The sequence below is a fragment of the Pteropus alecto genome, unplaced genomic scaffold, assembly GCF_000325575.1.
Source record: "Pteropus alecto unplaced genomic scaffold, ASM32557v1 scaffold86, whole genome shotgun sequence".
In the NCBI taxonomy this organism is placed as follows: Eukaryota; Metazoa; Chordata; class Mammalia; order Chiroptera; family Pteropodidae; genus Pteropus; species Pteropus alecto.
The window spans coordinates 7,956,553-7,979,143 of NW_006442109.1; the positions used below are offsets into that span (position 1 = coordinate 7,956,553).

Genomic DNA, 22,591 nt, shown 5'->3' on the forward strand with positions numbered 1-22,591 from the left:
AAATAGCAAGAAAGACAGTGTGGTTACAGCCAAGCTAACAAAGAGAATACTGGTAGATAATGAGAAATCAGACAGAAAATGAAGAGAGGGCTAGATCATAAGAATTTTGTATTTTACCTTGAGTCACATGGGAGGCCAATGGAGAGTTTTAAACAAAGAAGTAATATGATTAGCATACATTTAAAAGAATCACTCTGTCTGCAAATTGAGATTATAAAGGAAGGCAAAGGCAGAAGCACAGATCAATGTAATAATCCAGATGAGAGATAATGGTGGTTCATATCAGAGTAGCAGCAGTTGAAAGTTATGAGAAGTGGTCAGATTCTGGATATTTTAAAGATAGAGCCAACAGGATTTCCTAATTAATTGGGTTGGGACATAATAAAGGAGAAAAATCCATAATGACTCAAAAGATTTTAGCCTGAGCAACTAGAAAAATTAAGATATCCTTAACCAAGAAGGAAAAGGTTGTGGGTAGAATTTGTTTTGGAAGAAAGAACAAATCTTCACTTCTGGACATATTAAGTTTGAGACAGATACTTGAATGGTGATTTTATATAGGTAGTTGGATAAGACTGCAATTCGGGTCTTAGAGGTACAAATTTAGGGTTATCAATGTTTAATTATCAAGGCTTTAAACAGTAAAATCACCAAAAAAAAAGTAAGTATAAACAGAAAAGAGGTCTGGGAGAAGAAGAGGAACAAGCAAAGAAGTCTAAGAAGAAAAGAACAGTGACACAGAAGGAAAATCAAGAGAGAGGAGTGTCCTGGAAGTGACAAAGTGCTGCAAGTAGGAGGACTGTGTCAAATGCTGCTAACAGATCAAATAAGCTGGGGACTGAGAAGGGACTGTGGGCTTTGCCATCACAGATTTTCTTCGCAAGGGAGGTTTCAATGGTTTGATTGCAGCTCATGGAATTTTGCCACAACATGGAGCAAAGCAATGGGGTAGAAGCTGGCAGGGGAAGTGGGGTGAGGGTGGCGTTCAAGAAAAGGATCTTAGTAATGTTTACTTGTGATCAGCATCAAGCCTTTCATTATTTGCTTATATAAACTAATGGATTACCTTTTGTGTTTATGCCAGTTTTAGGTGAATTTTCTATCATTTGCAATAAAAAGAATACTGATTATTTTTCACATTAACTTTTAATTAGCTCTCATGCTGAACCCTCAATTAGTTCTAACAGTTCCTCACAGTTGATTTTCTAGTAGTTTTTTTTGTACAAGAGTTCTTGTATAAAAGTAGCTTGAAGTTTCTGGCTACACTACAACTCTAGACTAGAAAGGGAAATTATTTTAAATATTTCGCTGTCTACCTGGTATAGTATAGACTGAAATGAAATGACTGCACTTAGTTTTTCCTTAAATGTGTCTTTCCTCTTGCTAAGTATAGATAAAGTATTTATCTTCAACTTTTTTTCCTGTTTATAAATGTTGGCCATTTTATCTTTCATCATACATTACTATTAGTTGTATAATTGCACTTAGTATTATTTAATAGCCATTTTCAAATCCATTTTACACTCTCTTAAATGAAGTATAAGAGTAAAATATTAAAATCTGAGTATCAGCTTAAAATTGTGAACTCAGAAAAGGCCCCAAAGACTATAATTATCTAATGTAAATATTAGGCATTTAATAACATTTACCCATAACTGACTTTTTATATTTACAACAGATGAACTAAACATTCCAGGCATTCAAGTAAATACTGACTTATATTTCTGAAATATACTGGTTAAGAGAATTCGACCTTACAAGCTAGTATGTTTACTTTCCCTCAGGAAGAAATGGAATTTCCTTCTGATAAGGATTAAAAGGACTCAAGAGGTGAAGGTGGTGGCAAGTGAGCCCATACCCAAGCATACTTACTATGAACAGTGATCAGAAGGTAAATAGCTGTAAGTTACTGAATAATCTTTGACAAACACCTAAGTTGCAAATAAGCAAACATGTACAAATAGCTACTACTATCCTGGATTCCCATCCCTAATTAGAGAACTTATAGTTTCAAAAGTAGAAATGTTATAAATATTGAAATTAATTTAATGGAGCTGAACCAGAAGAATGCTCAAGCAGAAGTGGGTTTCTTAGATTTAGCTCACTGCTCAAAACCCTCTTTCCCCTATAGTACCAAATAACCATAAATAATAACAGACATTCTGGCTGACCACAGTCCCCAGGTAAGAAGAATGTGGTTCTCTCAGTCATTCTGTTTCTCTGTATCTCTCCTAACAAGAGCATCTCGCCATGCTGAGTACAATACTAGTCTTTTAAAGATCTAGGAATATTTTATTTTTTTCACACGACATGCCCTAAACATAAGCCAATCTCATCTGGGTTCAGACAAAAAAAACCAGCAGTCTGACCCGATGCTGGAGGAAAGCTTACGTGCTGTACATCTATTTAAATATAGTACAATACTGTGATTTAAAATTTCAGGGAATTTCAGCAGTCAGGCTAATATGTTGAGTTTCAGAACCAACTCCCTTCACTCTATAGATCAGATTGTTTTCTTCTATTTGACAGATAGTATTAGAAGGAAAATGGAGGAGTTTTGTGGGGGTTAATGGCAGTTAATGGTTAACCTGCAGGGCCAGGGGAAAATGCCAGTGAGGAGCTAAAGACACTAGATGCCAAAGTAGTAGGGACAGCAGTAGGTGGGAGAAAATGAAGAAAGACAAATAGGAAGATGCCAAAGACAACTTCCCAATGAAATCTGGCATAGTCCAGTTCTGCATACAGGGTGAGAGAATATTTTCTTTCTGCTCTTAAAGTTTACCTTCCTGTACCACAAAACCCTCCATTCAGAGAATCTAGAAAGTCTAGAGGCAAAGGTTACTTTCTTCGTGAACACAGACAGGTGTTTAATCATCATTTTTAGCCTTGATGAAGGAGAAAGGGGAATACTAATAGTTGAATATCTTTAATATATACATTCTCATTTTTTTCTCTTCCTCTCTCCAACTCTGGGTGCAAATGAATGCACTCTGTGTCTTATACATACATATTCACATATGCAAATGCATGAAAACACAAAGTAGAGTATACAAAAATCAACTAGAAAATATCGACTTTAATTGAATATCTAAAGTGTAGTTCACTATACAGAAAAAGAAGTATACTTTGCAATGACACTCAGTTGAAGAACTGAATTAGACTGGTAATTATCATTTTTTTAAACTGTGTGACGTTTTAAATATTGTTATAGTGTCACTCTCTTGGTTTAGCTTTAACTCAATTCTTAACGTATTCATCAAACTTTCTTATGCCTACACCACTTACCTTGAATCAAATGACAACTTCTTAGCTTTTAGATTCTATGCACCAGAATTCAAAATAAAGTCCTCTCAAAATAATCAGAAGTAAAGCACAAAGATGAATGGATATTTCTCCATCCGACAGCAATTCTTTCATAATCATAATTATTAATTTATTTAGATTTTGATGTTCACCATACAATGAGGGAAAATGGTTCCTCTGTCAATGACTCTGATGAAAACATTACTTGTTAAAATAAATTTTGAGAAACTAGCCATCAATACATTCCTGATAAAATAAATGAATAAATTAATTAAGAGGAAAAGAGAAGCAAGACACATTGATTACACTGAAAAATTATTGATGTTGAGAGGAAAACTTAGGTTTAAAAGTGTTTGGTAAATTTTAAATAGTAGCTACTTATATAATAGAAATAGAAGGCAGAATTTCCAAATCACTAGAAAATGAAAAGGAAACAAAGAAAGGACAATTTATCTCACTGAGGTCAGGAAAGAAAAATAAATGGCAAAAGAAAAAGATGGCCGAACAAAGACCAAATATAACAGTGATAATATAAAAATGAGAGTATGTCACATTTTTAGATTGAGTATTTTAAAAGCAAGCTACATGACTATAAGAGAGAAACGTACTACAATGAGGTAACAGTTCACAACCACTAGGTTGGCTATAATCAAAAAGACACACAATATCAAGTATTGGCAAGGATATGGAAAAACAGGAACCCTCATACATTACCGGTGATAATGTAAAATGGTGTGGCTGCTTTGGAAAACAGTCTGGCCATTCCTTAAACGTTAAACATAGAGTTACCATAGGACCTAGCAATTCCACTCCTAAGTATACACCCAATATAAACGAAAACATGTGTCCATGCAAAAACTTGTACACAAACTTCACAGCATTATTCATAGAAGCCAAAAAGTAGAAACAACCCAAATATCCATCAACTGATGAATGGATAAATAAAATGTGGTAATATTTATGCAGTAGAATATAATTTCACCATAAAAAGGAAAGAAGTACTGATACATGCTACAACGTGGATGAACCTTGAAAACATGTTAAGTGATAGAAGCCAGTCACAAAAGGCCACATGTTATTTGATATCACTTACATAAAATCCAGAATAAGCAAACCCAGAGGTAGAAACTACACTAGTAGCTCCAAGGGTTGCAGAAGGTAGAAATGGGGAGTTACTGATACAGGGTCTCTTTCTGGGCTGATGAAATGTTCTAAAATTGATACTGGTGATAGTTGCACAACTCTGTGAATATACTAAAACCAGTGATGTATAATCAATAAAGCTATTATTTAAAACACAAAGGACACCCTTAAAAAAAGCCACAAAAGTTTGAAAAAAACAAAGAACAAAGTTTCTACCAGGAAAATGCTAACGAAAAGGAAGCTTAAAAATAAAAAACTACAAAACAAGGTTGGTTTCAAGGGAAAAGGTGTGGAAACAGAAAATAATCAGTTTACCTTGAAGAATTCCTGGTAAGACTGAAAACAAAGAAAGGATGTTCATTCTTACTGCTATTATTCAATACTATACTGGAAGCCCAACTACTGCAATAAGGCAAGGTAAGTAAAGGCATTATATAGATGGGGGAAGTAATAAAATTGTTCTTATTTGCAGATGACATTTTAGCCAATGTCGAAAATCCCCAAAATTTACAACGAACTTCCTAGAACCAAAAAGTGAGTTTAGCAAGGTCGCAAAATACAAAATCAATAACAAAAAAATCAACTGTACATCTACATAACAGCAACAAACATTAAAATCAAAATTTAAAATAAAATACCATCTATAATCACTCAAAAAAGTAAAATGCTTAGGTATATAGCTCTAACAAATAAGTGCAATACTTGTATACTGAAGACTACAAAATGCTGATGAACAAAATAAAAGATCTAAATAAATGCAGAGACATATCATGTTCATATACTGGAAGACTCAATATAGACAAATTATTAATTATCCCTAAATTGAAATGCAGGTTTAATGCAATTCCTACCAAAATCTCAGATTTTTTTGTAAAGATAAACAAGATAATTCTACAATCTGTATGTAAAGGCAAAGGAACTAGAATAGCTAAAATTAAAACACCTTTCAAACAAAAGAATACAGTTATAGAAATTACTCAATTTTATGACTTCTTATATATCGAGATCATGTAATTAAGTGGGACACATAGATCAATGGAATAGAACGAAGGACCCAGAAATAGACCCACAAAAGTATGGACAACTGATTTTTGACAAAGGTGCAAAAGCAATTCAATGGAGAAAACATAGCCTTTTGCAACAAGTGGTACTGGAGCAATCAGACATCCATAAATGAACCTCATCTTATATAAAATAGACCTCACCTTATATAAAAATAACAACGAATGGGCCATAAATTTAAATGTAAATCATAAAAATATAAATCTTTAGAAAAAAGCACTGGAGAAAAATCTTATAGTTATAAGGTTAGGCAAGGAGATCTTAGACTTGACAACAAAACAGTTTATAAAAAAAGTTTTAATTTTGCTTTGCACAAGACTCTTATTAAGAGGATTAAAAAAAAAACAACTACAAAGTAGGAGAAAATATCTGCAAAAAACTTAACAAAGGATTAGGACCTAAAATATATAAAGAACTCTGAAAACTCAATAGCCAAAATAACAAACACTCTGATTAGAAAACGGACAAAAAGGAGAAATATCACTGAAGAGGATTTTCAGATGGTAAATAAGCAAATAAAAAAATGTTCAACTTCATTAGCCATTAAAACAATGAGATATTACTACAAAGCTATGAGATGGCTAAAATAAAAACTGGTGATAATATCAAATGCTAGCCAAGGATGCAGAGAAACTGGATCACTTACACGTGGCCAGTAGGGATGTAAAATGGTAAAATCATTGTGGAAAATGATTTCACAGTTCCTTTTAAAAATAAAAAGGAACTTACTATATGGCCCAGCAATTGAACTCTTGGGCATTTATTCCAAAGAAATTAAAATTTATTTCCACACAGAAACTTGTGGAAATAAATAAATGGTCGTAACAACTTTACTCATAATAGCCAAACACTGAAAACTAACTAAATATTCTTCACTGGGCAAAATGGTTAAACGAATGGTAGTATGATGGAATATACTTACCACCCCCCAAAAAAATTACTGATATAAACAACGATTTGGACAAACCTCAAAGAAATTATGCTAGTGAAAAAAGCCGATCTTCAAAGGACATATAAGGCACGTTTCCTTTTATATGACATTGGTGAAATAACATAATTTAGAGCTAGAGAACTGATTAGTGGTTGTCATGAGCTAGCAATAGAAGTGGGTGAAAGAGGCTATGAAAGGGTAGCAAGTAGTCTTACGGTGTTATTAAAATTAAATATTTTGATTGTGGTGGTAGCTACAAGAAGCTACACATGTGACGAAATTGCATAAAACTCCCCCCCACCTACCCAGACACAGATGAGTGCATTAAATAACTGGTAAAATTTAGATAAGTTCTGTGAATTATATCAATGTCAATTTCCTGGTTTAGATATTGCACTGTAGTTAGGATAGATGCTGACAATGGGGACGCTAGGTGAAGAGTACACAGGACAATCCTTCCTGTTCACTTCTTTGTGACGTCCTATAAATCTATAATTATTTCAAAATAAAATGTTTTAAAAAAGAAACAAGCTACACAGACTGGAAGAAAATATTTCCAAACAACATATCTGACAAAGGACTAGCATCTACAATGTATAAAGCAATTCTCAATATTCAACAGTATAAAAACAATGTAATTTAAAAATATGAAAGATGTGCACAAGCATTTCACCAAGAAGGATATAGAAATGGCAAATAAGTACGTGGAAAGATATTCAACATCATTAGCTATCAGAGAAATGCAAATTAAGAACACAATGAGATGTCCCTATATACCTATTTAAACACCTAAAAAAAAAGTTACAATAACAAATATGTTGGCAAGAATGCAGAAAACCTGGATCTCTCAGACATTGAGAGTGGAAATGTAAAATGATACAGATACTTTGGAAAACAGCTTGGTATTTTCTCAAAAAACTACACATACATTTATACATATGACTCAACAACCTCAGTCCTGGGTATGCATCTAGAAAAAAGGAAACTTATTTCCATACAAAAACCTGTACGTGAATGCTTATAACATAATTTGTGATAGACAAAAACTGGAAACAGCCAAAATGCTCTTCAATAGGTGAAAAGGCAGAGAAACTGTGATATAGCCATACTATGAAATACTACTTAGCAATAAAAATGAATGGATGGTAAATTCCAACACCAATCACAAATAAAGTCAAAAGATATCACATTGGAAAAAATAGTTGTGACTTACATCACAAAGTGCTAAATTCCTTAATTCCACAAGTCAAAGAGAAAAAAAGTCCAATAATCCAATTTTTAAATGGGCACAATTCATGAACTGTTCAAAAAAAAGAAATACAATCATCTCAAACATAAAAAACAAAACTTCACCCTCACACTTAAGAGAAATACAAGTTAAAACTATGAGTTACAAATATTCATCTATTAATTTGAAATGATCAAAAAGTTCAACACACAATTGCTGAAGGCATAGGAAATAAAACACTCTCAGCATAGCAAGTAGGATTATAAATTAACACAAATCTTCTCCAGAGAGAAATTTGGCAACATCTATTAAAAATTTAAATGTGCACACCGATGATCATGGCAGCATTATTCACAGAGGCCAGGACATGGCAGCAACCAAAGTGTCCTACGATAGCTGACTGGATAAAGAAGCTGTGGTATATATATATATATATACAATGGAATATTACTCAGCCATAAGAAGAGATGAAATACTGCCATTTGCGACAACATGGATGGACCTCGAGATAATCATGCTAAAGCGAAATAAGCCAGATAGAAAAGTTGAAAATCACATGTTATCACTTATATGTGGGATATAAACCTAAAAGCAACAAATGAACAGGACAACAAAAAGAAACTCATGGACATAAACTACAGACTAGTGGTTACCAGAGGGTAAGGGGTGGGGGAAGAGGAGGGAGGTAGACAGGGTAAAGGGAGTCAAATATAGGGGGATAGGGGGAAGGTGAAGTGGGTAAAGGGGATCAAATATATGGTAGCTGAAAGAAACTGGATTTGGGGCGGTAAACACACAATAGAATATACAGATATCAAATTATAATGTACACCTAAAAATTATATAATTGTATTAACCAATGTTACCCCAATAAACTTAATTTAAAAAAAAAATTTAAATGCACATTCTACTTCTAGGAATTTATCTTATAAAAATATTATATTTAGACATGTGTATAGTGATATATATCACAGAACATTATCTGTTTTTAATAGGAGGAAAATACCTAAATGTCAATCAAGAGAAGAATATTTAATAAAGCATAGTCCAATCGATCGCATACTAAGTAGATGCTAAAAAAGAATGAGACAAGTATGTCTGTATATGCAGAGAACTCTCTGGAAAGACAAGAAAAGAACTGAAAGTAACACCTGTGGCTGAACTAAAAGTAGGAGAGGGACTTCCTTTCCATGATAAACCCTTTGGTATTTTGATTTTTTTATCAAATGAAATATATTGCCTATTCAAAAATTTTAAGACAATCAAAAAATTAAATACAATAATTCTATGTTAGTAGAGAATTATATAAACCGATCAGCAGAATAAAGTAAGGTCCAGAAAAATATTCATTCAAAAAATGTTTTGGAGAAATAAAAGCCTTACTCTCATACAAATAAAAATAAAATCCAAAATTGATTTTTAGAAAACCACAAATGTCAGAAATGGAAAACGTAGGGGATTTCTAATTTACTCATCTTGGAAATTAGGTCATCAAAACAAAGACAAAATCCAAAAGCCTGTTTACTATACGAAAAGCAATCGATGTAACAGACCATATTAATAGAATAAAAAACAAAAACCACAGCATTATCTCAATAGAGGAAAAGCATTTAATTAAATTCCAAAACACTTTTGTGATTAAAAAAAAAAATTCAACAAAATGGGCATCTATGAAAAAAATCTCCAGCTAGCATCATACTCAATGGCAAAGAGACTAGATGCTTTCCCTCTAAAGAGCAAGATAACAATGTCCGCTCTTCAAATTCAACAGCATATAAAAAGGATTATACACCATGACCAAGTAGGGTTTATTTGTGAAATGCAAGGATGGTTCAAAATATGAAAATTATCAGTGTAATATACCACTGATAATTAAACACATACATTAACAGAATAAAAGTGGAAAAAAACATATAATCATTCTCATTAATGCAGAAAGAGCATTTGACAAATTCAACAACCCTTTCATGATAAAAACACTCAATAAACTAGACTAGAAGAAAATTATCTCAACATAATAAAGGCCATACATGAAAAACTCAACTAATATCACACTCAACGGTAAAATACTGAAAACTTTTCCCCTAAGATCAGGAAAAAGGCAACTTTCTATTCAATATCATACTAGAAGGCATAGCCAGAATAATTAGTTATAGCCAGAAAAAGCAATAAAAGGCATCCTAATTTGAAAGGCAGTAAAATTATGTGTTCACAGCCAACATGACTTATACGTAGAAAATCCTAGAGATTCCACAAAAAAACTATTAGAATCCAGGAAAGTTGAATTTCTATATACTAACAATGACCAATCTGAAAAGGAAATGAACAATCTCATTTTTATAGCATCAAAAAGGATGAAATACTTAGAAATACTTAACCTTGTATGCTGAAAATTACAAAGCATTGCTGAAAGAAATTTATACAAATAAATGGAAATATAGATGGGAAGGCTTAATAATATTGTTAAAATGTCCATACTAACCAACGTGATCTACAGATTCAATCAATGTAATCTCTAATAAAATCCCAGTATGAGTTTCAAAATCATCTCAAAATTCAAATGGAATCTCAAGGGACTTGGGGGAGCCAAGACAACTTAAAAAAAAAAGAAGTCAGAGGACTCATGTTTCCTAATGTCAAAACACGTAACGTAACAAAAGCTATAGTAATCGAAACAGTCTGGTGGTACTGGCATAACGACAGATATATAGATCAATAAAACAAAAAAGAGCCCCAAATAAACCCTCGCATAAAAGGTCAAATAATCTTTGACAAGTGTGCCAAGACCACGCAATGAGGAAAGAACAGTCTCTTGAACAAACAGCTCTGGAAAAACTGGATATCCACATACAAAATAGTGAAGTTGGAGTCTCCTCTTACAGCATAAACAAAAACTCAAAATGGATTAAAGACCTGAAACTACAAAACTTCTAGAAGAAAACATATAAGTAGATGATGCTTCATGATACTGGATTTGGCGATGATTTCTTAGATATGACACCAAAAGCACAGGAAACAAAAGCAAAACTAGACACTTGAGACAACACCAAACTTAAAAAAAATTCTGTGCATCAAAGGAAACATTCAACAGAGTGAAACAGAAACCTATGTAATGACAGAAAATAACTGGAAATTGGGTATCTAATCAGGGGTTAATATTCAGAATAAAGGATTCCTATAATTCAACAATATTAAAAAAAAAAAACCCAAGTAACAAAAAAATAGGCAAAGGACTTGAAGATACATTTCTCCAAAGATATACAAATGGCCCACAAGCACATAAAAAATACTCAACATCATGAATCATTACAGAAATGCAAGTCAAATACCACAATGAGAAACCATACTTCAGACCCTTTAGGATGGCCACTATAAAACAAACAAAAACAAACAACAACAAAAACCCAGAAAATTAGTGGTGATGGGGATGCAGAAAAGCTGGAACTCCTGTCATTGTTAGTGGGAATTTAAAATGGTGCAGGTGCTTTGCAAACAGTATGGTGGTTCCTCAAAAAATTAAAAATAGATTTGACATGACATAGCACTCTCACTTTTGGATATATATCCTAAAAAACTGAAAGCAGGATATCATAATAGCTGAGAAAAAGAAGCAACCTCAATGTCAATCTACAGATGAATGGTTAACCAAATGTGGTATATACATATAATGGAATATCAATCAGCCTTAGAAAGGAAGGAAATGCTACAATAATGCTTGAGGGCACTGTGTTAAATGAAATAGCCAGTCACAAAAAGAATATTGTATGATTCCATTTATATGACATACCTAAAATAGTTAAATTCTTAGAAACAGAAAGTGTAAGGTGTTACCAGGGGCTGGGGAAGAGGGGAAAATGGAGAGTGATTTAATGGATAAAGTTTCAGTTCTGCAAGATAAAAAAGTTCTACAGGTCCTCGCACAAGAATGTGAATATACTTAACACTACTGAACTGTACACTTAAAAATGATTAAGAAGGTAATTTTTTTTTTTACCACAATGACTCCATAAAAGGAAATTAGACACAATCCATTACAAATATATATTCACCTCCCCCACAAAAATGAAGCACTGATGTTTGCTATAACATGGATGAACCCTGAAAACATTATATACTAAGTGAAAGAAGCCAGTTTAAAAAGGCCATATATTATATGATTCCATTTCTATAATATCAGAAGAGGCAAATCCATAGAGACAGAAAGATGATTAGTAGTTTTCAGGGGCTGGGAGGAGGGAGAAATGGGAGTGACTGCTAATCAGTACAGTGTTTCGTTTTGGGGTGATGAAAATTTTTTGACTAGTGGTGATGTACACATGACTCCATGAATATACTAAAAATCACTAAATTGTACACTTTAATAAGGTAAATTTTAAAGTATGTGAATTAGATCTCAATGAAGCTGTTGTTTTAAAAACCCAAACACCATAAAAGTAGTAACAGCTTCATTGTTTTCAACGTCCATGTAATGAAAGATATTATAAATTACATAACAAGAAAAGTGACAGGCCAAGATAAAATATTTACAATATATAATAGAAGGCTGGCTAGTATACATTATATACAAAGTATAAACCAATAAGAAGAAAAATACAGACTAGGAAAATGAGCAAGGAATAGGAACAAGCAATTCACAGACTATAAATGGTTAATAATAACAGTGTTCAACTTCAGCCATAAGCAAAGGTATGTAAATTAAAACAAGACATTTTCATTTTATCAGTTTATAAAATTTTTAAATAATTGCTAGAACTGTGGGTAATGAGTACTCTCATAAAAATACTGGTAGAAGTGTAAACTTTGTTGGTATTGGGGGAGGATGCAATCTAATAGCAAATTAGGAGTATGCATGTCCTCTGACCTAGCAAAACTACTCTGGATTTAAAGAAATACTCACATAACTACAAAAATATATATTGTTATATATAAGGATGCTCACTGGTATAGTAGCAAAAAAATGGAAACAACCTATATGTTCATGGAAAGGAGAAAATTTATGATTATACTATGATACATTCTGTAGGAGTTCAAAGAAATGAAGTGATCTATGTGAGAAGGTGTATATAATATCCTATGATGTTAAATTCAATTCAGAAAATGTAGAGTGTGGAAAATCTCTATTTTTAATAAGCACTCTCAGTAATTCTGATTTGACACTCCACAAGACAAAAATGTTAAATTCATGCTCCCTGGTAAATATAATCTCTTTCGTTTTTATCCCTAGGTTATACCTTTTTAGTTTATTCTACCTTGTGTTTTCTTTCTTTTTTTTTTACCTTGTATTTTTTAAGACTAACTCGTGTTATGTTTGACTCCACTAGAACTCCTTGAATGTCTTATTCTTTCCCAGCAATTAGAAAGGTGCTTGGCACAAAAAGCACTTAATATTAGTTGAATGAATAAACTTCTTAAAAATAAAAAATAAGTTATTTTTATATTTATGTTGTTTAAAAGTCACAAATCTCATAGACGGAAGGGATGGAGGAAATTCTACCTCTGAGACCATTGGTTATTTACATAAAAATAACATGCTTCATTAAGATTTTTGTCCTTTTGGAATGTTTTATAGTGGCTTGATCCATATAGAAAGGATAAAAATCAGCAAAAAAGGAATAAATGAAGGAAGAAAATAAACAAAATAATGAACCCTCTGTAAATCCATTTTATATTTCTCTTTTAAGTAATTTTAGAACTTAAAATTTTACTTAATTTTTTCACTTTTTTTTTGAGGATACTTACAATCTTCATCTTATTTTTAAGGTCTCTCTATATCTTAGAAAATAAATTATTTTAAGGCAAAAAATGTTTTGCTCCCCCTAAATATTAGAGAATCACCAGGGAGATTTTGACATTAACTACATACAGATGTCATGTCAACAGAATGAATCTTAGCAGAAACTTAGATTGAAAAAAAAAATTGAGTTTTTCTTTAAAATATTTAGGTATTGAGTTACAAAAGGTCTATAATTTTAACATAATACACTTTTTAAAAAAATTCAGAGACTAACAAGTCAGAATTTCATATAGGTCCAAACTGATCTGTTGAAATAAAACTCAGTTTCATTTACAGTATGTACTGGTAAAGATTATCATGTAAAATTAAAATCTCAAACTCTCTTTCAATGTATGTATGAAATAAAAAGACCTTCAGTAATTTTCTATAAAGTAAATTTCAACAAAGTGATCCCACCGTTTGTAAATCCAATGAATTCTATCGGAAAAAAAATCAAGATTTTTCTAAATACAAATGAGAGGAAAAGATGTTATAAATTTGCTAAATTACTTTAAACAATTTTAAAATCTTTTTATATGCTATATAATAGGAAGAGTATTGGTTTTGGAAGCAAAATTACTTGGGTTCAAATCCTGAACCCTTTACTTAAGTTTTATGAATTACCTTCTTCAGGTCTGAGCTACCTCTCTTTCATAAAATTTAGGCTATTGGTCTAAAGCTTCCAAAGTTGTTTGAAGGGTTAAATAACAGATATAAAGCTCCTAGTTTACTGCCTGTCAGAGTAGATGCACGATAACTTTTTGTTGTGTATTCCATATTTTCCCCAACTCATGAATTAAAGACTTCATGATAATCATTTTTAAATAAGCCTTAAAATATTCCACATAGTACATTTTTCACAGGTTATTATTCTATTATTGGATATTTAAGTTATTTCTAATTTTTATACTAGAAATAATGTTGCAATGAATGTTCTAAGGTTTTGGGTTCCCCAAAGGTGGAATAAATCAAAAGGTTTTTCTAAGCTCTTGCGACACATTGCCAAACTGTATTCCCAAAGAGCTGTATTATAATTTATATTAGCACCAGCAGTAAACATACATTTTAATGTCATCGATACTGAATAGAAATATATATTATTTAAATCTAATACTATAGACAAGATTTAAAACCTCGTTATTTTAAATTATTTTTAAGAACTAGTGTTAACTATCTTTTCATGTTTCCCAGTTTCATTTCCCCTTTAATAACTTACCTATTCAGACATTTTGCCTAATAGAGTCTTAGTACCCTCCCTCCATATTGATTTGTGAGTTCTTTTCTTAGGCTTATATTTGATTCAAATATTTTTCTATTTGGCATTTACTGTTATGTGTGTGTTATATGCCACTGGGTCTGCTCAGACTCCAGAAAACCCTATGAATGAATGATGTCCACAATGTCCTGTCTTCAACAGCCCAGCTCAGTTCCTCTGATTCTGATTGTTAAGATTCCTTTCCAACCAAAAGTCTATCATTCTTAGTTCCCAAGATAACAAGAATACAGGCACCCATTTATTAAAAACACACTAGATTCCTTTGGGCTGCTAAGCCACTAAATGTAAACAGTAGTAAAATTATTAAATTTACCAGATAAAAAGAATGTTATCTACAAAGGAGTGTAGATTTAGAAGGTAAACCTTAGTTTTTATTTTAAAAGTCAGAAACCAGTGCTGCCAAATTAGGAAAAAAAAAGGTTTCTAGGAAAGAAACCCACCTATGGAAAATATTAGTGCTTTTGACTTTCCAAAATTCAAGTCCAGAAAAGCATAGTTTGTGTTGAATTGTTAGAAGGCAAATTTTCTAAAAGCAGAGCAGAGTGAATCATAAAACCTTTGAATGCCCTTTCTAATATTTATCAGAGCTCGTGTCCTTGAATTTGCATCACCTGATCTCCAAGCACTGGCTATTAAGCATGTGGAGGAAGGCAAATTAAATTATAAAAAATGAGAAAAGGAAACTGTGAAATATAATCCAATGCCAGAGGAGCTCTTGGCAGAAAACACTGGTAACCAATGTTATTAAGATGTAGCAGAAGCCTCACCTGCACTGCCCGAAAGATGGATCAATTTAACTATTTAGGAGTGCTAAAGCAACCACACTTATTTTTTGCTAAGGCAAAACCCAAGTTTTATTTATATATATAAACTGAAAGCCCTCCTATAAATTTTTATACATCTCCCAAGCCTAAAATAATTTTAATTTTCTACATAGATATATTCTACTTTAATAGAGAAAGCAACCAACCTAGCTTTCTAAAATACTGAGACTATAAACCCAGTACAACTAAGTAGTTGGTTAGTATTCCCTAGGAAGTATTGGTATATTGTCTCACATCAAGTTAGAACTTGTAACAGAGCTTGGGAATCCAAATACTAAACGTAACCCAGACAACAGATATTCATTGTGTTTTATGGAAAAAAAACTGTTTGACAAACATTAAACTTAAATAGAAGCCACCTACTAAGACTTAAAAAAAAAGATAAAACAAGTGACTTTACTCGCAAATTGAAAAATGGCATCCATGTGATTAAAATATGTCTCAGTGTTTCAGATTCTTTAGTCTGTAGCACCCAAACATTTTCCAAAAAATATTAGTACACATTTAGAATTAGGAGGAAAAGAAGAGGAGATCATCTTCACAGATAATTTCTAATTTTTGTGATAATTTTTAGTAAAAAAATTGAAGAGAAGATGCCTATGAACTGTTTCATTTTATCCTTGTTATTTACTGTCAATGTCTTCAATGAGAAAAGGATTAAGCTGTAATGAGTTTTAAAAGACTACAAATATAAAACTATTTAATTTGCTTACTTCTCTAATTCTCCCAATCCTTCCCCCTTTATAACCTACCCAAAGAGGTGACAGAGAACTAAAAGTAGGTTTCTTTAAAAAAAAAAAAAAAAAAAACAAAAACCATAAAAAGTATGATCACGTTGTTCCTCCAGAGAAGAAACCACTTAACTTATTCTCAGGCAAGAGAACAAATAAACTTCTAATTTCATTGTCTTTGGAGAGTTAAGAACGGTGCAAAAGAAAATCAAGAGAAACCCTCTTAAGCTGATTAACTAATGTTCTCCACTGCCTCTACAAAACATCCTGACTGATGCTATAGCAAATTGACTGCTTGTGCCAGTAGACTACTCACTACAAGTTTTGTGCATTTTTGCTCACAGCACTTGAGTGCTTACCAAGAACCAGAGGTGTTTATTCTCAAACCTGTTTAAAACAGTTCCACTTGTAATTATCAAACTTAAATGTTACAAGATCAATGAACTATAAGCACAAAAAGAAAGAATTGCTGTTTTTATGAAAACTAAGTTGAATGCTCTGCAAAGACCCAATAAAAGCAAGTTGCTTTAAAAAATACAATGGAATTAAGTGAGTAACAGATTCTGGACTCAAAGTGCTCACAAAGGTCTTTAACTCTCTCTGCTTTAAAGAATCTAAAATTGAGAAATCAGCAGTCTCAAAGAAAAGGCCTTCACCTGCATCAAAAGATTGGCAAGTAAATATACATTAACATGTTTTACATTAAAGATGTTTATCACGTATCCTTTTTATCATTCATCACTTTTATCAATTAACTATTGGTTCCAATTGGGATAAGAGAGGATATTGTATCCTTCAGCAATCAACTAGAAGAACACTGTATTTAGAATATTAGAAATAACACTCAATGTCAACAATTATTATTTCTCATACCAATCTATGAGAAAACTAATCCATGGATACATGATGTGAACTTAATTCAGATGTACTGCCTAAGATTTTTAAAAACCTGAAAAGGAAGATATAATTTGGTTTAAATTTGATAAAAAACAAACCTTGAGATGATTCACCAAACTTTCACATGACTACTCCAAATGAATGCAAAGTTGTCTGTTCTCTACATGTTAGCCTTTGAAATTATTAAAACTATTACCAACATTTAAAAGTACTATGTTAAAAAATGTATTTCTTTGAAAATTTATCTGAATCAAGATAAAATAACTAAATTGTAGCAAATATAAAACTGAGTATTAATGGATTTGTTTATTCAATTCTGAATCAAATCAAATACTTCATCCTAAAGAATTATTGCTTCAGTCACTATGAAAATATTTTGTTTTTCCCATTATGCTCTAACATAGGCCAACTTAAACATTGTGCTCTAACCTAGGCCAACTTAAATAGTAAATATAAACAACAATATTATAAGCAATTTTATTATTCTAAACAGAATATTAAAGGACTGAGGGGAACTATCTTGCCTCTGAATGGGCATAACAAAATATTTTAATCCAAAATCATTTGTCCTTTTGACTTTCATAATTTTATAAATTTCATAGCTCCTTAACACCAATAGTGGCATGCTATGCAAATAAGATATTTCAAAGTACACCCTAACATATGGTATGGTGCTCAATACATCATGAATATTAAAATTTTTCTGTGCCCCTTTATTTTATGGATCCATAATACATGTGGCTAATTCTGCTGGGTTATATCAGTTAGTATTTGAGGCTTTCCTCTTCATTAAGGCAGAAATAAACACACAAACACAATGATTGACTAGAACACAATAAGAATATTTTTAAAACTTATCTCTAAAGTGAGTAGTGTCAATGGATTCTACATTAAAGATGTGATATCTCTGAATTATGAAAAAAATTTTAATAGAGTATATTAAATACTCAAGTTATCAATTAACTGTAGAAATCAGAGTGGGGATGGGAAAAATAAAGGGAAGGATATTACCCCTTTTTTCCCTATTCTATTTCCTATCTCTATCATAAGCCACTGTTTATGGTACGTGGTATGCCTCAGTTGTGTTTGGATGGTAAAATGGTTAAAATTCACTGAATTAAAGTAAAAGACGACCTACTGTATTTAAATGAATTGGAGAAATAATATATATTTACTGAACAACTACCATGTAATAGGTTCATAGCTAGCTATGGAATATACAGATGAATACAGCAGAGCCCTTACCATTTTAAGAAATTAATTTAAAAAATGTTATAATAGCATGCAAGAAAGTGAAATGAACTCTGGATGGAAGAAGGAATAGACATATGTAAGTGGGGGAATCTTAGAAAGATTAATGCAGAAGGTTTTAAAAAGCATTTGAAATGGGCCTCACAGAACAAACAGGATTTTAATATCGACAGGCAAAAGTACACAATAAATGAAGCATTTTTCTTTACGACCACCTTTATTTCATCTCCCAATTTTCCTAGTTAACTATGGACAATGAAAAAAATTCTCTTTAATATGTGGTTCCAAAATGAATAGACCTTACAATTACTTACTGTTAAAGAAATAATAATAAATTGATTATAAGAATGGATAAGAATTATCTAATAAAATGGGAGATAACAAAACAATTAAATTTTTTAGAAACATGAACCATGCATTAAAACATTCAGCTTACATCAGAATATCTCGAAATCTGTTTAAATCTAGTGTTTAAGGCTAAAAAGGAAGGGGGGGAAATGAAAAATTAAATTTACCTGTCACATTCTGGACTCAAGTGATAACTGTAATGAAATAGCTAGCTATAGGTCAAAATTAAACTCTTAAGAGCTTGTAATGATTTTAAATGTATGTTTTAGAAACAGAGAATGCTAGAAGTCATTTAATTTTTTTTAGAAAATATTGTTTTACTAGATTTAAAATAAATAATCTACTGGAAAAAATAATCCTTTAGAAAACTAAATTCTAAAGTGATGAAGTAGTCACTTCAATTAATGAAGTACAGAGATAACCTTTTAATAACATTAAAAAATCTTATAGATTCTTTTTTTTTTTTTATAAAATAGAAGAAGCTTAAAATTCATCCTAAACTCTGCACATTACTCAGAATCTTTTTTCAATAAATCTTTTTCAGATTCACTGAGCATTCTCTTATGCCAAATATTTACTTTTTGGTAAGACCTTTTTATGCATAACCAAAATGTTTGCTTTATTTTAATTCTATGATAACAATAAGAAATTAGAAATTTACAAACCACCCGGCAATTCTATACCACCCATTCATGTTGTGTGTATATCACAATGAATTGATTCATGAAAACTGGTATTCAAATCAAATTATACTTTAAATGTGTAGTTGATTTTTACTACTTGTGTTCTATAAAGTCACCACAAACATGCATAAGCACTAAACTGCTAATGAGGAAGGGACATTTTTTAGAATAGCATGTGTAAGTTTCATAAGCATAAGTGGGTTCTCAACAAGTGTTATCTTGTTATGGCTACTTTAAAAATAAAATAATGTGATATAATATTCATGTTGTTTGAAAATGACTCCTAAATTTTAATTTATTCATGTAAATTCTGCAAAATATAATTAATAACAAACATTTCCCAGTTCAAATGATTTTAGTAAATGTTCTCAAAATTCAATACTCAACAATCTCCCAAACCGAAATATCTACTTATTTGTAACAGGAGTTGGCAAAGTTTTTCTGTAAGGGCCAGACAGTAAATATTTTAGGTTTTGCAGACATATGTGGGCTCCTTTGCATAATCTTGTTTTTGTTTTCTTTTACAACCCTTTAGGAATATTTTATGTATACATGTATGTTTTTAAAACTGAGCTGAAATTCACAAAAAAACAGGCTACAGGCTAGATTTGCCTTGCTGGCCACAGTTTGCCAACCATTGATTTATAACAACAAACCAGCATCTGGCATTCTGATATTTTAAATAAATTATACCAAAGGCATCAGAGATCACAATAGGGTCAGTTTTATTTTTAATTAATTAAAGTAAGGTTGCATTATGGCAATTAAAATTACAAGTTGATTAAAACATTAAATTCTATTAACATGCTAGACATTAATCCAAATGATGGGAAAACAAAGTAAATGAAATTTCAAATATTCATATTATATAATCATGATCATGTGTGCACCTAAAAAGCACGCATTTCCACTTTAAAAAGTGGGATGAAATTGCAATACTACACATCAAAGCTCAAATCTCCTTTATAATAATTAAAACCACTGACTCATTTACATAACCAAAACTAGTTTGTCATTTGTTTTAGATGTCATCAACACCTGGAAATTAAGAAATGAATTCAGAAGCTGGTAATAATTACTAGGTTTTAATTTTTTAATTTGTAAGGGTTATTGTAAAACATTAATCAGCAATCTAAAATATTAAAGTATAAAAGTTTGTCTTCTTAGAAACTTTTTAATATTTGCTGTGTAAGCAACCGTCACTGGAAAGTTGACTATACCTTTTTCTTTGTCTAAAAGATAGCTTTTAATATATTTGATTCTGTCTAAAATTGAAACATTATCATCTGGATGCTATTACCAAATGTAAATTTCCTTATAAATAATAAACTGGATCAAATTAAAACTCTAAAATGAAAATGTATCCCCCCAAATTAACCAAATAACCATTATAGAAAATTCTTACCTAGACTGGTGGGTTTTATCAGTTCATCCAGTAAATCATAAAATGGTAATTTTTGAAGTTTTATATCCGGATGGACTGGGTGAAGAGCTGATGTAAGATGTGGGAGTTCCAGTTCATGTTTAGGTCCCAGAAGAGAAACAGGGAGTAACGGCGATGATGCAGGGTGACCATCATAAGTGAGTTGTGGAATGGTAGATGGAGACAAAGTTGCTGGCATAGGACCTGAATGTACGTTGGGGATGGATAAGTCCGCGGGCGTCATGATTTTCTGGGGGAACCTCCGCCTATAGAGTTCTTTAATTTTCATTTGTACAGCAGGACTGCAGCCAGCCTTTAGCAAATGCAGGGCTTTTGTGAGAAGTTCGTGTTTGCGTCCGTGCTTGTTTCTCCCGGCGTAGCCCAACAATACTTGTAGTTCAGAAACTCTAAGGCTCATAACCATTTGCTTAGAGACAAAACAAAATGTAAAACATTAGTATTCCAATAATATAATTTACAATTGTAAATAACACTTTTTCCTTATTGTTTGCTTAAAAGACTATTTACAGTCTTTTCTAGTTATTTCAAACTTAAAGTTTAAGCATTTAACTAAAAAAAATTAATATTAATAAATTCACTGACTTCTGCCCAGGATTATGAAAGATGTAAGATAACCACATCTCACCTCATTCCATTGTTTTGATGAAATTGTCGGGTATTTATCAAGCACTTACTTGAGTCTCCAGGAGAATGCTGAGTGCTATGTGGATGGCAAAAGATAATAATGAGCCCTCAAGAACATTCATTTTCTTGGGGGTAAATTATATAAGAATATATGAAACACGTAAACAGCCCACCTCAAACACCAGTGTATGCAGGATATAAATATGAAGTATTGCATTCCATACTAACTCTGGAATTTGTAGGATTTAAACTATACCTTTTTGGACCCATTATATGCAAAATACATGTGATATTTTCACATGGGTTGTCACTAAATCTTTACAACTCCATAAGGTATTGTCTTTCTTTTTTTACTATGAAGAAACTAGTTAAGAAGGTTTCAATAACTTACCCAAGTCCACAGAGCTACTAAGTAGCAGTGAGGATTCAAACCCACATATGTATAATTCTAAAGCCCATGCTCATTCCACTAAACCATTAGGAAAAAGACAGAGCTAGAAACATACTGACTCACTGCACTGGCAAGGCCAGGTAAAGTCCAGGAATTCAATCCACATGCCATAGTATGTAAGGCTGTAGTAAAAAAATCTATTTAACTTTGTTTAACTCTGTGTTCCCAAACTTATTTCTTCAGTTTCTCCTTTTCCTCCCAACTACTAAGAGACTATCAACAGGAAATGTCCATCTATATCAAGCCTCTTTTTTTAAAGTGGAGGAAAATGGAATCCATAGAAAAGAAATGGCTTACCCAAGAGCATAGATCTATTAACAGCAGATTCCTGACTTTACCACCACTGACAGGGAAATGTTTGGATAGCAGACACACGTAAGCTTACCATTTGTTATTTCCCCAACTGTTTTATCCCCTCACTTCATACCAAATACCATAAAAATGAAATTGCCTTCCCTAATTCCCTACGACTTCCTGAGATGACACCCTCTCCCAGCCAATCCTCTAGAAGTTCTTTGCAGACTGCAAAACAATAAAGGGGGTGGAAATAGTGAGAAAAAAATGTATAAAGAGCTTTAAATGCAGTATAGCTGTCTAATCAAAGAAATATGAGCCCTTCTTC

The 22,591-nt window shown here is 31.9% G+C and overlaps 1 protein-coding gene across 2 annotated transcripts in view; it reads right to left on the bottom strand.

Annotated features, from left to right (window-relative positions):
• PIAS1 (protein inhibitor of activated STAT 1) overlaps positions 1 to 22,591 on the bottom strand; it is a 106,659-nt gene that overhangs the window by 57,793 nt on the left and 26,275 nt on the right. Inside the window, exons 1-2 of one of the 2 annotated variants that reach the window (XM_006920224.3) lie at positions 21,520 to 21,577; positions 20,856 to 21,300 (exon numbers count right to left, since the gene is read on the bottom strand). In XM_006920224.3, coding sequence (XP_006920286.1) covers positions 20,856 to 21,297 — 442 coding nt within the window. In that variant the 5' untranslated portion in view covers positions 21,298 to 21,300; positions 21,520 to 21,577. Of the gene's footprint in view, positions 1 to 20,855; positions 21,301 to 21,519; positions 21,578 to 22,591 lie in introns of those variants that run through there. The other variant, XM_006920223.3, reaches the window with a different exon arrangement.